The sequence below is a fragment of the Danio rerio genome, chromosome 6 (assembly GCF_052040795.2).
Source record: "Danio rerio strain M-AB ecotype USA chromosome 6, GRCz13ab, whole genome shotgun sequence".
In the NCBI taxonomy this organism is placed as follows: domain Eukaryota; kingdom Metazoa; phylum Chordata; class Actinopteri; order Cypriniformes; family Danionidae; genus Danio; species Danio rerio.
In genome coordinates, this window is record NC_141026.1 from 57,477,891 (window position 1) to 57,493,814 (window position 15,924).

Genomic DNA, 15,924 nt, shown 5'->3' on the forward strand with positions numbered 1-15,924 from the left:
ATCTCTGCAGATCCTAAACTTCAAAGAAAGTGCAAACTATATTTTAACGCTGTCCTAGACTATAAAAAACATGTAAAGCAAATAACTAAATAACAGAACCTAAACTACAAAGAAGCAATGATCATCCATTATTTTCAAGAGTGTAGGATTAAAACCATAAAGCGAGATTCCCATATATTTTAGAGAATATCCAGTTGCGTGGGTCAAACTCCAGAAGCAAGTACACAGACTGTTATTCAGAGCCCTTTTTTGTTTCCGAGATGTGTCGAACGCCTTGCTATTCCTCATCGAAGGAATATAAAACACTTTTTTTTTTGCTACACACAAGCAGGCATTAATCGTGAGATGTTAAAGGAAAGAGATACGCTGTGAATGGAGTGTCCACTGTCAGTTTGAATAGAGCCAAGCCCAGCAGTGGAAGCGCTTGTTTTATAGTCTTTAATCGATAATTTTAAGGTGATCACATCGAAACAGTGCTCGTAGGTTCAGTGGAAACGTCGTAGGGAGTGAAAAGAGGGATTGTGGGAGGGATATGATGTCACCACATCAACTCAGTGATTTGTATTATAAATATATCTTCTTTTTTTTTTTTTACACATCTACGTATACTCTTTTCATCGTTTTTGATAAATTACAAGAAATGCTAGAAATTCATGCCAAATAAACAGCAAACACACACGCACGCACACACTTTAAATTTTTTTACAGCATAATAAAGTCAGTATGTTCAGGTAGTATGTTACTGCAGCGAACAAAAACTCTCGCTGTGCGGCCGATGCAGTGCACACTTTCGCCACTAGAGGCATCGGTGCTGAAATGGATCTGGCATGCTCACGATTCTGGCGACTCAATCGTCACGTGAATAACGTTAACTTTGTATAAAGTGCATTTCTATCTCAGCCACCATAGAACAGATGTGACGCACACTCTAGCATACAAAGCGCGCCGATGGACTATTCTACGAGAAGCAGACTCGTGGGCAAACTAGCGAAACAAAAGAATGAAAATACAGCATACATACCGTTTCCCAATGAAATCAATATTGCACGTTACCGTTGAAAACCAATAAAAGTTAGTTTTTTTGTTCTGGTGTGTACTAAAAGCGTCCTAACAAAACACAACAGGGAACCACGTTCCTGTAGCTACGGTGTCTCAAGAGCGCTATTATATACAAAGTCAAAAACAAGTATCTTGCAAGTATCCCGCTAGACTAAGTGTACACGTAAGAATGCTAAACACATATATATTGTTTCCTGGATATCCGTGCTGAAAAAGCTGCCTCGACAATTTACCAGGAACTTCTCTTTTCACGTTACGAAAATCGAACAATTTTTTTTTTTCCAACACACACCATGCAAACAGGAGTAAAAGTGTTCGTTAAAACATCGTCATGTGAACTAATTGTCGAAACGTCATCAGAGGCTCAGTCTACGCAGGCAGTACTTCGTTAAAAATGTGTTTCGACACATTTTGCATTTTGTTCAGATTCATCTTGAAAAAAAATCACGGTTAAATAAATACAAAATAAACGAACTATGATAAAGCTCAATATATATATATATAAGGCTGAAGTCGTCTTCGATGCAAACGCTGATACTTGTATGCAATCTCAGCGTCAACCCCTCCCCTCGTAAATATACCTTTTATATTTATTTGTTCGCTCTATGTACACGCACGATTCAAATCTATCCATACGTTAGCAGCAGCATTCATATCTTATGACAGGTTTTCCCATGTGTGAACATAAACTAATCTGTAATCACTTTGTAAACTACTTTACCACCAGTGAGATTCAAGTTATATATATTTGTGTATACATTTTATCTATATATTCGCGTATACACATACATTCAAGCCTGAATTTATTCATAGCCTAGGGGTATGAATAATTGTGGGCTTGTTTGTATACACTCACCGGCCACTTTATTAGGTACACCTTACTAGTACTGGGTTGGACTCCCTTTTTGCCTACTGAAAAATATTCCTTAGAGATTTTGCTCCATATTGAGGTGATAGCATCACGCAGATGCTTGCAGATTTGTCGGCTGCACATTCATGATGTGATTCTTCCACTCCATTCTTCCAACATGTAGCCTCAGTTTCCTGTTCTTAGCTGACAGGAGTGGCACCCGGTGTGGTCTTCTGCTGCTGTAGCTCATCTGCCTCAAGGTTGGACGTGTTGTGTGTTCGGAGATGCTCTTCTGCAGACCTCGGTTGTAGCGAGTGGTAATTTGAGTTGGTTATCAACAAGGCATTTGCGCCCACAGAACTGCCGCTCACTGGATATTTGATCTTTTCCGGGTCATTCTTTGTAAACCCTAGAGATAGTTGGCGTAAAAATCCCAGTAGATCTACAGTTTCTGAAATACTCAGACCAGCCCGTCTGGCACCAACAACCATGCCACGTTCAAAGTCACTTAAATCAAGTTTCTTCCCCGTTCTGATGCTCGGTTTAAACTGCAGCAGATTGTCTTGAACATGTGATTGGCTGATTAGAAATGTATGTTAACAAGCAGTTGGACAGGTGTACCTAATAAACTGGCCGGCGAGTATATATATATGTATATGCAATGTTGGTATTTCTGCGAAAACAAGCCTGTATAAAATAGCCTATCCCTACAAAAATAAATAATAGAATGAATATATGATTTCCCAATTTCACATATATTATGCTCTCAAAAAAATACACATTCTGATTTAAGCGCAGAGGTTCATTTAGCAAGTAATCTCGTTCGATTTGGCAAATGCATTACACTCACGCTGCATAGAGTTCAGATTTCTGGATGTTATTTGACCCATCACGCTTTGTCGAAACAGCTCAATCTGCGTTCACTTTTCGCTGGAATTACCGCAATTACCAAAACCACAACTCTGAGTCTATTCCGAGCTGTTTGTGGACTCAAAAATCATTTGTTACTATGGCAACGCAAAAAATGGATCCGTGTGCGGCTTTGTTGATAATGACAGCAATCTACTTCTTCGAAATCACACAAATTTGCTTCTCGCAACAGCAGAGCAATACAAAAATACTAGCTGCCATTCTGTAGGTCTTACACCAAGCCAATATAGACTTGGGGTTATCTCACATATAGTAAATTGCAGTTAATTTGGTCGATGCAGAGTTAGCATTTAAAGTGACGACGTCTTCAGTGTTTGTCTCAGCTGACAAGTTCACATTGTCAGTCTTATGGCACAAGTGAAATCGATGTTTGGCAATACAATCAAATACTATAATCCTCTCTCTCTCTCTCTCTCTATATATATATATAGCTCTGTGACGCATTTCCGGTGTAACCCACCATATATAATATAGATTCTGTCTAATATAGCTGATTTATCTGTAAATGCAACAAACGTAGGTTTCTTTTCAGCAAAATGGGAATAAAACTAAAGATATGGGCAACTTCTGTTTGCTCAAGGATGCAACACACACACACACGCACATACACACATGCATGCACGCACACACACTCACGTTCATTTAATGAACCCACAGACTCATTAAATCATTTGTTACACAGTGGCTGTCAGTGCAGGTTGAGTGCTTGTTGTGGAGGGGAGGTTCGGTACTGTAGTACTTCAAGCCGCCATAGTGAATCCTGTAGCCACCCAAAAACACCCTGACCCTGTAAAACAACAGCGTTTCTTCACCAGAATCTTCACAACTCAAGATACTACACTGATATTCAATAATAACGCACTATTTACACTACTTCAGAGTGGCTGGGAATTTTTTTTTAAGCTCGTTCTTTTGCTAATTACAGTGTGGGTTACACTGATAGACTCTCGCTTGTCGCACACCCTGCCAGCCTCGCTTTTTTGGCACATATTGTGACTGTATTTGGCAGGGGGATAGCTAGGAATGGACGAGAAACAAAACACGGAGGAGGTTGAGGAGACTACACAGACACAGAAGTAGAACAACAGGTGTTTGTGCAGAGGATCCTGCTTAAAGTCAACATGAAATGCAGTTGTCACTTAATTTACCTACCCAACCAAACATAAGTGTGAGAAAATGTAATTTGAGTTTAAAAAAGTATAAATGGAGCAACTTTTATGCTTTTTTTTTGAGTAGCATGCACTAATCATTTACAAAAGGAGGTCACACTTTATTTTAGGGTACAATTCTTGCTATTAATAGACTGTTAACTAAGACTTTTAGCTCAATCAACACTTAACTGCTGCTTGTTAATAGTTAGATATTAGTTATTATTAAATATAACAGGAATTAATAATTGGGAATGTAGAATTATACTGTACTTTATAAGTACTAATATGCAGCCAAAAATAAATAAATAAATAAATAATAAAAAAAATCTAATCAAATAAATAAGGAAAGAAAAAAGGTATAAACTATAAAATAAATAAATAAAAATACAATAAATAATAAATACAAACTAAAAAAAATAAATAAACAAAGAAAGACAAACTTATTAATAAATGCAAAAATAAAAAAATTAAATAAACAAAGATATTAACTATAAAATAAAAAACAAATAAACTAATAAAATATAAATAAATAAAATTAAATAAATAATTATAAATAAATAAAAATATATCAAATAAAGAAATAAAACTAATAAAAATAAAGAAAGAAAAAATAAAATAAAGAAATAAAAACTAAAAAAGAAAGAAATAATAAATAAATAAATATTTATATAAATAAATAAATTAAAATAAATGAAATAATAATAAAAAAATAAAATAAAGAAACAAAAACAAATAAATATATTAATTACATAATAATAAAAAATAATTTAGACTCGTAGGCTTAGTAACTTAAGCTGCTTTTCCACTATCGTGCCAAACTGTTCTAAGAACTCTTCGGTACAATTACGGTTGTTTCTATACTGAGCCTGGAACCGTTCTCGGCCCGGAATTCTTGCCATGGACAACCTTGCTTAACTGTGCGACAGATTCTGTTTGTTGACGTTGCGGCTCGTTGGACCTTTATCATAGAATTTATACACTGCTACCCTCTGGTGATTTGAAGTGCTTCTTTTATCCTCATTTCTAAGTCACTTCGGATAAAAGTGTCTGCTAAATGAGTAAATATAAATGTAAATATCTTAATAACAAGCAGTCAATAAGCCCGTAGTTAACAGCGAGAATTGGCACATAAACTAAAAAGTGACACAGAAGTAAAGAGCTCCAACTTTCATTCCACGTTGACTTTAAACTTCACATTTCACAGTTCACATTAGCCTATTTTTTTTTAAGTGTGTGTGTATATATACTCCTCGCACTCCAAATCTTTTCACATTTAACACATCCAGAGACCTAAAAGATGTAAACCGTGATCAGTCTCCACCAGAGCAGTATTTCACAGCATCTCTGACGAAGAAATGAAGCGATAAAGACAAATCAAGCCCAACCCACCGCTTCTCCTGATTGGGCGAGAGCTGTGATTGACAGATGATGTAGGAAAGCTACAGCAGAGGGGCATTGAACAAATACCCACTGACATCAACAGTGCACTTCTTCTTCTTCACAGAGCAGTAAAGTGTGAATGTTTGGCAGATCGGTAGAACTGGAACAGATGAAGCTGCTTGACCGAAAGGGAATACTGGGATATTGCTTGGGGGACGAGGGGAAAACGGGGAGGGCAGTGATGTTGACTAGTTTCTTAAGAGTAGATGGTGATGACCTCACGACCTCCACCACGCACTAGGAGGACCCGGTTGAGACCCTCAGTTAAAACCTCCATGAACTCCATGTCTGGTTGAAGGAGAGTAAAGGAATAGAAAGATATAAACGTACGCATAGATGCAGTTGAAGTCAGAATTATCAGCCCCCCTGCTTATTTTTTTCTTCCATTTCCTGTTTAACGGAGAGATTTTTTCAACACATTTCGAAACATAAAACTTTTAATAACTAATTTCCAATAACCACACCTGCCAACATTTGTCTGGTGGGGTATGTGTGTGTGTGAATAACACAGTTGAGAACTGGGTTAGCAACTGTACTATGGTGTTAGGGTTCGGAAATGAACCGTGGCTGTTACAGACTGTGCCAAAAAGCTGAGGACCGGGGTGAGGGGGATGAAATTACGGGAGTTTTCTAGGTAAACGGGAGTGTAGTGGGAGATGGTCTGAAATATGTGAGACTCCTGGGAAAAACGGGAGTGTTGGCAGGTATGCCAATAACTGATTTATTTTATGTTTGCCATGATGACAGCACATAATGTTTGATAAGATACTTGTATTCAGCTTGAAGTGCCATTTAAAGGCTTAACTAGGTTAATTAGACAAGTTAGGGTAATAAGGCAAGTCATTGTGTAACAGCACTTTGTTCTGTAGACTAAAATATAATAATTAAACAATAAAAAAATATTGTGTAAGGGGGCTAATATTATTGCCCTTAAAATGATTTTTAAAAACCTTAAAAACTGTTTAAAAAAAATTAAAAACTGCTTTTTATTCTAGCTGAAAGAAAACAAGACTTTCTTTAGAGGATTATTATTTTTTTATATTATTTTTTTCCAGCACACAAAGCTCTCAAATGCTTTAGGAAAGGAAGCTGTTCTTTTAACATTTTTGCAACATTTACTTTAAAATTAAAATCTGCTGTAATATAAATAACATATTTATAACATAATATAAATGTCATTACTGTCACTTTTGCGAGGGGTCCCATAATGCAATTCACTCGATGTTTGCACAAAAAACATAAAATATAAACAAATTATAACTAGAATAAAAAAGAATAATAATAATAATAATGATAATAGTAATAATAAGTACAATAATAATAATAATAATTTAATAATAATAATAATAATAATAATGATAATATTAATAATAATAATATTGTAATAATAGTAATAATAAATACAATAATAATAACTATAATAATAATAATAATAACCACAATAATAACAATAATAATAATAATAATAATAATAATAATAATAATAATAATAATAATAATAATTTAATAATAGTAATAATAATAATAATAATAGTAATAATAAATACATTAATAACTATAATAATAATAATAATAATAATAATTATATTGTAATATTATAGGATGATATTGTAACCATAATAATAATAACAACCATAATAATAATAATAATGATAATAATAATAATAATAATAATAATAATAATAATAATAATAATAATAATAATAATAATAACCACAATGATGATAATAATAATAACCATATTAATAATAATATAACAGTAATAATAACAATATTATTATTAATAATAACCATAATAATAACAATAACACTGATGATATTGTAATAATAATAATAATAATAATAACAATAACAATATTATTAATAATATAATAGTAATAACAATAAGAACAACTACAACAATAATAATAATAATAACCACAATAATAATAACAATAATAAAAACATATTAGTATTATTATTATTAATAATAATAATAATAATAATAATAATAATAATTATTATTATTATAATATTAAGAATAATATAATAGTAATAATAATATAACAGAAATAATAACAATAATAATATTAATAGTAATATTAACCACAATAATAAAAAAAAATAATAATGATTCAATCATATAATGATAATGATAACAATCATTCTTGTAATTTGACACAGATATTCTGAGGTGGTTTATGAGGATACAGTTCTCGTCTCCGCTTCTGTTTCGGGGCGGTCCCGGCATGTTCAGCAGCACTAGTTTGGCCTCCTGGGATTTCTTAATAATGACTTCATTGAGTCTGAGTGCGGTGTGCATGCGCCTCACGTTCGACTGGTTTCTGAAAGCAAAAAAAAACAAAACATTGATGATCAGCTCATAAACATTCATCAGCATCCGTCAGAGAGTGTTCATGTGTTTCTCACAGCATCTATACTCACAGATTCTCCCATTCTCTGCAGCAGGACAAAGAAAGAGAGACAGAGGAGTGTGAAAGCAACGCAAAACTGCATCTACACTTTAAAAAAGGTTTTTAGAATTTAAGAATTTTTAAAAGTTTTTAATATTTTTTTATATTTTAATAATTTTAATTTTTAGAAGCTTTTAGATTTTTTTTGTGACTGAACTCTTCAAAACTCATTGTAAAAGTTTTTAGAATTTTTTTATTTTTAGAAGCTTTCAGAGTTTGTTGCGACTGAACTCTTCAAAACTCAATGTAAAAATGTGATTTCTGAAAAAAGGTTTTAGAATTATTTTCATTTTAAAAAAGTTTTTAGAATTTTTTTGAAGTATTTTAGAATTTGAGAATTTTTTAAAGTTTTTTATACTTGATTTTTATTATTTAAAATTTTAAGCTTTCAGATTTTTTTGCGACTGAACTCTTCAAAACTCAATGTAAAAATATGATTTCTGAAAAAGCTTCAGGTTTTAGAATTTAAAATTATTTTTAAAAATTTGTAAATATCTAGAATTTTAGAACTTTTAGAATTATTTTTTAATTGATAAAAAAATTATATATATATATATATATATATATATATATATATATATATATATATATATATATATATATATATATATCTATATCTATATATATATATATATATATATATATATATATATATATATATATATATACAGTTGAAGTCAGAATTATTAGCCCCCCTTAATTATTAGACCGCTTTTTTTCCCCTTAATTTCTGTTTGGCGGAGAGCAGATTTTTTTCAGCACATTTCTAAACATAATAGTTTTTATAACTCATCTCTAATAACTGATTTATTTTATCTTTGTCATGATGACAGTAAATAATATTTGACTTGATATTTTTCAAGACACTTCTATACAGCTTAAAGTGACATTTAAAGGCTTAACTAGGTTAATTAGGTTAACTAGGCAGGTTAGGGTAATTAGGCAAGTTATTGTATAATGATGGTTTGTTCTGTAGACTATTGAAAAAAAAATTGCTTAAAGGGGCTAATAATTTTGTCCCTAAAATGGCGTTTAAAAAAATCAAAAACTGTTTTTATTTTAGCCGAATAAAATAATAATTCTGACTTCAACTATATATATATATATATATATATATATATATATATATATATATATATATATATATATATATATATATATATATATATATATAATTTTTTTAACTTTATTTTTTAAAAGATATTTTTTAGCAAGCGAGCTTTTCAAAACTCAACCTAAAATGTGATTTATGAAAAAAGGTTTTAGAATTATTTTCAATTTTAAAAAGTTTTTAGAATTTTTTAAAAGTGTTTTAGAATATTGGAATTATTTGAAGTATTTTAGAATTTTAGAATTTTAAATAAAATAAAATTCAGAATTTTTAGAAGCTTTTTTTGGCAACTGAACTCTTCAAAACTCAATATAAAAATATAAATGTCTTCAAATACTGCAAAACTGCTAAAAGCTCAATTGGTTTCATCATTCTATAAATCTGTTTTTGTGCTTTTTAATGCACAACATTTTTTTTAGTGAAAAATATTTATATTTTAGAAGCTTTCAGAATTTCAGATTTTTTTTTAGCAAATGAGCTCTTGATTGTAAACTCTTGATTGTTTCTTCCAGTGAATGTAAGCTCCATCAGTATGGTCTTACGGCTTCATGTTGAAGAGGTCTTTGATGGCCTCGGGTGTTGTTGCCCCAACAGGTTTGTTCTGCTCTCCGTCACACTTGACTTCGCTCCAGGTCATCTGGACGGCGGTACCGGGCGTCTGGGCGTCTGCGCTGGGTGACTGTGGAGTGGCCGGGGTCGGAGGGTTCGTGCTCTTATCATGAATGAGCTGCTCCTGTTGGGACGGGGACACAGGGACACACTGAGAGGGCAGGAGCCAAACATACATACATACATGTGGAGAATGCCAGGGCAGAAGAGAAGGAGAACATACAGCTGTTAATACGCAAAGATTTTATGAACTCAAGAATAATGCCTAATAAAATAAAATAAAATAAAATAAAATAAAATAAAATAAAATAAAATAAAATAAAATAAAATAAAATAAAATAAAATAAAATAAAATAAAATAAAATAAAATAAAATAAAATAAAATAAAATAAAATAAAATAAAAAAAAATAAAATAAAATAAAATAAAATAAAATAAAATAATAAATAAATAAATAAATAAAATATATATAAAAAATATATATAAATAAAATAAAATAAAATTAAATAAAACAAACAAAAAATAAATAAAATAAAATAAAATAAAAATGTAATTACAATTGGAGTAAACTTTTAATTAATCAAACTCTTAAAAACTCAATGTGAAACATGATTTCTGAAAACTGATAAAAGTTTTTTTTTATTTTAATTTAAATTTTTGTATTTAATTTTTTTATTTTAATTCTTGTAATCAGAAATCAAGAACTGAATCAAAATGCATAAACAGCAATAAAGTATAATGGATGTTAATAATGACATTTAATAAAATGATATCTAATTGAATAAAATAAAATGTAATTAAAAAGCTTAATTCCAGTTTTAAATTTGTTGCTCTAGTCTTTATTTTTATACATTTTTCAGAAATCGAAAACTGAAGAAAAATCCATGAAGAGTGATAAAATATAATGGATGTTATGATTATGATTACATACAATAAATACATTTACATTAAAATATAAAAAGTTTACAAATAAAAATAGCTTATATAAAAGTCAATATAATAACATTCAAATATTAATATGAATAATACACAAAGCATAGTTAAATTAATAAAATACTAAATAGTACATAAACAGAACAAACTGATATAATTACAATGAGAGTGAAAATGATGATGATTTACATTAAAAAAGAAACAATAACTGATTATTAAATTAATACGATAATGTTTTATAACTAATAATAAACCACAAATTAAATTAATACAAATACACAGTTTCATAATTTAAATATTAATAAGAAATAAAAAAAAAAGATTCAAATAAATTTAAAATAATTAAATAATCATATCAAAAAGAGATTATTAAAATGACAATAATTTTTAAAAAGGGATAATTAAATTAATTAAAACAATAAAGAGCAAACAAATGTAACTAAGAATAAAAGTTTCAAATGCTTTGAAAAAGTACCCTGCAAAAGCACTAAAAACAAACAATTTTAATTAATTTATTGCACGAATACTTTCATTTGTTATTATATGTAATTTAAATTAAATTAATTAATTAATTAAAATAAATTATGATTTAATTAAATTAAATCTTAAAATATGCAATTAAATCATTAACATGCACATTAAGAGCATTTTGTATAATTAAAAGTAATTTCACATTTAATTTATTTTTAACATTTCTAAAAAAAATTATTACATAATTAATCAATTACAAAAATAAATACATAAATATTTTCAAAAAAGAATAATTTTAGAAAGAGAGAGAGTCAGAGTGGATTCTTCAGTGTCCATTACTTTGAAAGGCATCACAAAAAACGGTGAAATCAGACAAGACTGTCAAGCTGCGATCACAGCATGTTCAGCACAAGCAATGAGGCTGTTATAGCAATGCAAGATGAAAACTGTGAGTGTGTCAGTGATTCTGTACCTCCTCTTCTGGTTTCTGCTCTTTGCTGCTGGCCGCTGGCTCTTCAGTGACGCTTAGCTGAGTCGTGACGGCCGCCGGGTTTTTACGGCGGATTGAGCCGCGGGAACTATCAGTGATGCTCTGGATCTGAACACAGAGGAAAGATGGAGAATATTTACATGAGAAGAGGCCCCGCCCACCACTCCGCCCAAGCCCCGCCCACAATCCAAATCTCAGTGCTTCATTTGTAAAATAATAATTTCCGGAACAAAACCAGGAATTAAGTTACCGAGATCAAAGTCCTCCAATGAGAGAGGGGGAGCAGAGAGAGGGGAAGGATCGGCATAGGACTGCGAGGGCGAAATCAAACTCGGGTCGCCATGAGCACTGGAGTGCATGTGTTGACGCACCAACCACTACACCACTGCCACTGACATTCGTCTTGCTTTTAAATCTGACACTATGCTGACACGACACATGGGCATTTTGAGATCCGCCCTCTTCTGAAAAGAGCACTCTTTCATTTGAATTTAAGGCGACAGCACCAAAATGGCACCTTTAGTAACAAAACTTAAATGGGTCAGTTTCAAAGTGTTATAAAACATTATTTCTGTGGTATTTTAAACTGAAACTTCACACACTCTGGGGACATTTGAGACTTGTAAAAAGTGGTGTAATATGTCACTTTTAAAGTGTGTGTAAACTGGAAGTTGCTGAGTCTTTTCTTTCAGTGTGTTGATGGGCTTCTTACTGAAACGGAATGTTGAGAAGGGGCAGGGTTTTCTTTTTGCACATCATTCCCTCATAGCAAACTAACAGAGGGGCGTAGTTAAAAGCTTTGATTGAAGATTACCAAAACTTCAGATGCTTCAGAACGCAGCAGCACGCAGCAGCACGAGTGGTCTTTAATGAACCTAAAAGAGCACATGTCACTCCGTTGCTCATCCGTTTGCACTGGCTGCCAGTTGCTGCTTGCATCAAATTCAAAGCTCTGTTGTTTGCTTACAAAGCGACTTCTGGCCTTGCTCCTTCTTATCTGCTCTCACTTCTGCAGATCTATGTGCCCTCCAGAAACTTGCGTTCTGTGAATGAACGTTGCCTCGTGGTTCTATCCCAAAGAGGGAAGAAAACGCTTTCCCGAACTCTCGCATTCAATCTGCCTAGTTGGTGGAATGAACTCCCTAACTGCATCAGAACGGCAGAGTCACTCGCTGTCTTTAAGAAACGACTAAAAACTCAACTATTTAGTCTCCACTTCCCTTCCTAATCTGCAATTGCCTTTCTGGCTCCACATCTAACTATACAAAAAAATATATATATACTAATGTTTTGCTTTTTACACTTTACATACCTGAAACTTGCCTACAGCACTTATTCATTGTTGCTCTTATAGTTGTGTAAATTGCTTTCTTGTCCTCATTTGTAAGTCGCTTTGGATCAAAAGCGTCTGCTAAATGACTAAATGTAAATGCAAAACACAATTTTTTTCTGTATATTAACTCTTAACTCAAAGAATAACAATGTGTGCTAGCAAAATAAACATTGTACATTTGTATCTCACACATACACATTACAAGGACTGCAAAAAAACAAAACAAAAAACAACATCAAACATTTTTTTTATTCACTTTCAAGATTGTTTGCTGATTATTTGGATTACTTGTAAATAATTTCTAGTCAATCAAGTTTTTTAATAATTGAACTCTTCAGTACTCAATCTAAAAACATGACTTCTGAAAACTACTAGAAAAGCTACCTCCCGCTGCTTTTTTGGGTTTCATTTTTTCCTGGTTTCTAAAACTATCCTTCCTTCCTTCCTTCCTTCCTTCCTTCCTTCTTTCCTTCATTCCTTTCTTCCTTCATTCCTTCCTTCCTTCCTTTCTTCCTTCCTTCCTCCTTTCCCTCATTCCTTCCTTCCTTCCTTCCTTCCTTCATTTTCTACTGCTTTTTTTTTTTGCGGGGGCAGCAGTCTTTGGAGAGAACCCCAGCCTTCCCTCTCCCCAAACACTTCCTCCAGCTCCTCCAGGGGGATCCCGAGGCATTCCCAGGCCAGCCGCGAGACATAGTCCCTCCAGCATGTCCTGGGTCTTCCCTGAGGCCTCCTCCCAATGTGACATGCCTGGAACACCTCCCTAGGTAAGCGTCCAGGAGGCATCCGAAACAGATGCCCGAGCCACCTCAGCTGACTTCTCTCAATGTGGAGGAGCAGCGGCTCTACTCTGAGCTCTTCTCGCGTGTCAGAGCTCCTCACCCTATCTATAAGGGTGCGCCCTTCCTCTCTGCGAAGCAAATTCATTTCGGCTGCTTGTATCTGAGATCTTGTCCTTTCAGTCATGACCCAAAACTCATGACCATAGGTGAGAGTAGAAACGTAGGTTGACCAGTAAATCAAAAGCTTTGCCTTTCGGCTCAGCTCCATCTTTACCTCAACGGACAGGTACATCAACCGCATAACTGCTGCCGCTGCACCAATCCATCTGTAAATCTCACGTTCCATCCTTCCCTCACTCGTGATCAAAACCCCAAGATACTTGAACTCCTTCACCTGGGGAAAGCACTTTCCTCCAACCTAAAGATGGCAAACCACCTTTTTCCAGTGGAGCACCATGACCTTGGACTTGAAGGTGCTAATTCTCATCCCAGCCGCGTCACACTCGGCAGCAATCCGCCCCAGTGCATGCTCAAGGTCCATATTCGATAAAGCCAACAGAATAACATTGTCTGCGACCAATCAAACCAGTCACCCCCAAAAAAGCCGTCCATACTAAGCTCATCAGTCAGCGGTATCATCGCGTAGCGTTCGTTTTACACATAAAATGCAGCCATATGTACCCGTGAGCACATATTTGTCAGTTCTCAAATATGTACACCCGGGCACATTTTCCAAATGAGCCCATGTTGCTTCTTTGCCTAAGTTATGTGTAACAGTTGATACGTGTGATAGTTTTGTAGATGATGGTGTTGTACCTCTCGTTCCCGCTCAGTCTTGGTGAGGTTGATCTGCTTGAGGATCTGAGAGCGCTGCTCCATCATCAGGGTTTTCTCATATGTGTATGCTGAGATATCACTGTCATGCTGAACACACACATACAAACAACAGTTTACAGTAGTACTCAGTTACACACACAACTGTAGAGAAGCAGAGTGAAAACATTGAAAATCATGAAGGAATACTCCACATATATATTTAACACCTGTCGTTGTCTGCTGTCTACAGTAATATTAATAGCCTCAAATATTTGGTGACCCTTTAATTTAAGGTGATGTAGTTTACATGTTCCATGCACTTACCGTTGTAAATACAATGAATTATGCATAATTACATGCAACTAACTCTAACACAATTTCTAACCCCAAACATGTATTTAATTGATATTACTTATTAGTCACACTGTAACTGCATCAGCTTAAAATAAAGTGTAACCAAATAATTTCCTAATAATTCAATACACACAAAGCATGATTTAATTGTTGTTAGACACTTAAAATAAATGTATTTGATTAATGATGGCAAATGTATAACATATTAAACTTTATTCAACAGTTCTGTCTGGTTCTCGATCTGATGGGAACCTCTTCACTGTTGTGTATCACTCCGCTCACATAGAGTGACAGCAGATCAATAAACTCACTACAGTTTGACAAATATTGCAGCTGTTAGACAAAATAATGTACTTTTGAGGCTATTTTAGGTGAGACTGTAGTTGTTTAGACTGCAACTATGCAGTTTATTTATAAGGATATTGCCTATTTTGAATATTTGAAGTCTTAGATACAGCGTTTCAGCATCCATCAGCCTGTCATACTGAGCACAGCAAAGATCATTGATGTTGTTCATCCACAAGATGGCGACAGAGGCCACATAATAAGCCCTTTAATAAGCCTAATTTCAAACTTCAGCTGATTAAATCATAATAAAACAGGTGAGTGACATTCTAAGTCGATCTCTCTCTTTTGTATGTTTTATTGCTGCATTCATACCATAGTAATCTGGTAGTGTTTACTTTGCTTTGGTTTTTTCAGGGTTAACTATTATGGTCTCCCGATTGCAACAGAGAAACACTGGGAAATCTCTGTAGACTGATGGCATTTCAGGTTGTTCAGCCTTATAATCTTAAAATTTGGAGCAAAATCACCTGTTTAGTCTTTACTTTAGACATTAAGCTAGAGAATCATTCAAATACTAGCTCTAAAGTGATGTTGGTGAAGTAGCGATGGCTCTCCGTGTTTGATATACACGATTGTGCAGTCGAACTGTTGTATAAATGCAATATCACACTGGTAGCAGTGCAAAATATTTGTATATCGTCAATGGTGGGACACTAAGGTCAATGCACGCCTTCCACCAGTGCCGATATACAGCCATAAACAGCCATGAAATTGCTCATATATATAAAAAAAAAAATACATTTGCTGTAGAATAATATTTTAGGCATGTCAAATATTTATATAAAATATTTAACATAT

At 33.2% G+C, this 15,924-nt stretch overlaps 3 protein-coding genes across 21 annotated transcripts in view; 2 read left to right on the plus strand and 1 right to left on the minus strand.

Annotated features, from left to right (window-relative positions):
• Window positions 1-15,924, minus strand: part of slc12a5a (solute carrier family 12 member 5a) — a 2,560,186-nt gene that overhangs the window by 1,435,497 nt on the left and 1,108,765 nt on the right. For 6 of the 19 annotated variants that reach the window (XM_087258141.1, XM_087258140.1, XM_087258139.1 and 3 more), the window contains 5 exons: window positions 14,425-14,532; window positions 11,479-11,604; window positions 9,537-9,727; window positions 7,621-7,754; window positions 4,741-5,718 (listed from right to left, as the gene is read on the minus strand). The exons of 1 other annotated variant lie outside the window; for it this stretch is intronic. In XM_087258141.1, coding sequence (XP_087114267.1) covers window positions 5,627-5,718; window positions 7,621-7,754; window positions 9,537-9,727; window positions 11,479-11,604; window positions 14,425-14,532 — 651 coding nt within the window. In that variant the 3' untranslated portion in view covers window positions 4,741-5,626. Of the gene's footprint in view, window positions 1-2,118; window positions 3,627-4,740; window positions 5,719-7,620; window positions 7,755-7,854; window positions 7,870-9,532; window positions 9,755-11,478; window positions 11,605-14,424; window positions 14,533-15,924 lie in introns of those variants that run through there. 12 more of the 19 variants (XM_087258137.1, XM_087258147.1, XM_087258143.1 and 9 more) reach the window with 6 other exon arrangements.
• nav1b (neuron navigator 1b) overlaps window positions 1-15,924 on the plus strand; it is a 947,042-nt gene that overhangs the window by 676,101 nt on the left and 255,017 nt on the right. The window lies entirely within an intron of this gene.
• Window positions 1-15,924, plus strand: part of LOC148679702 (uncharacterized) — a 378,972-nt gene that overhangs the window by 253,457 nt on the left and 109,591 nt on the right. The gene's annotated exons all lie outside the window — the stretch shown is intronic.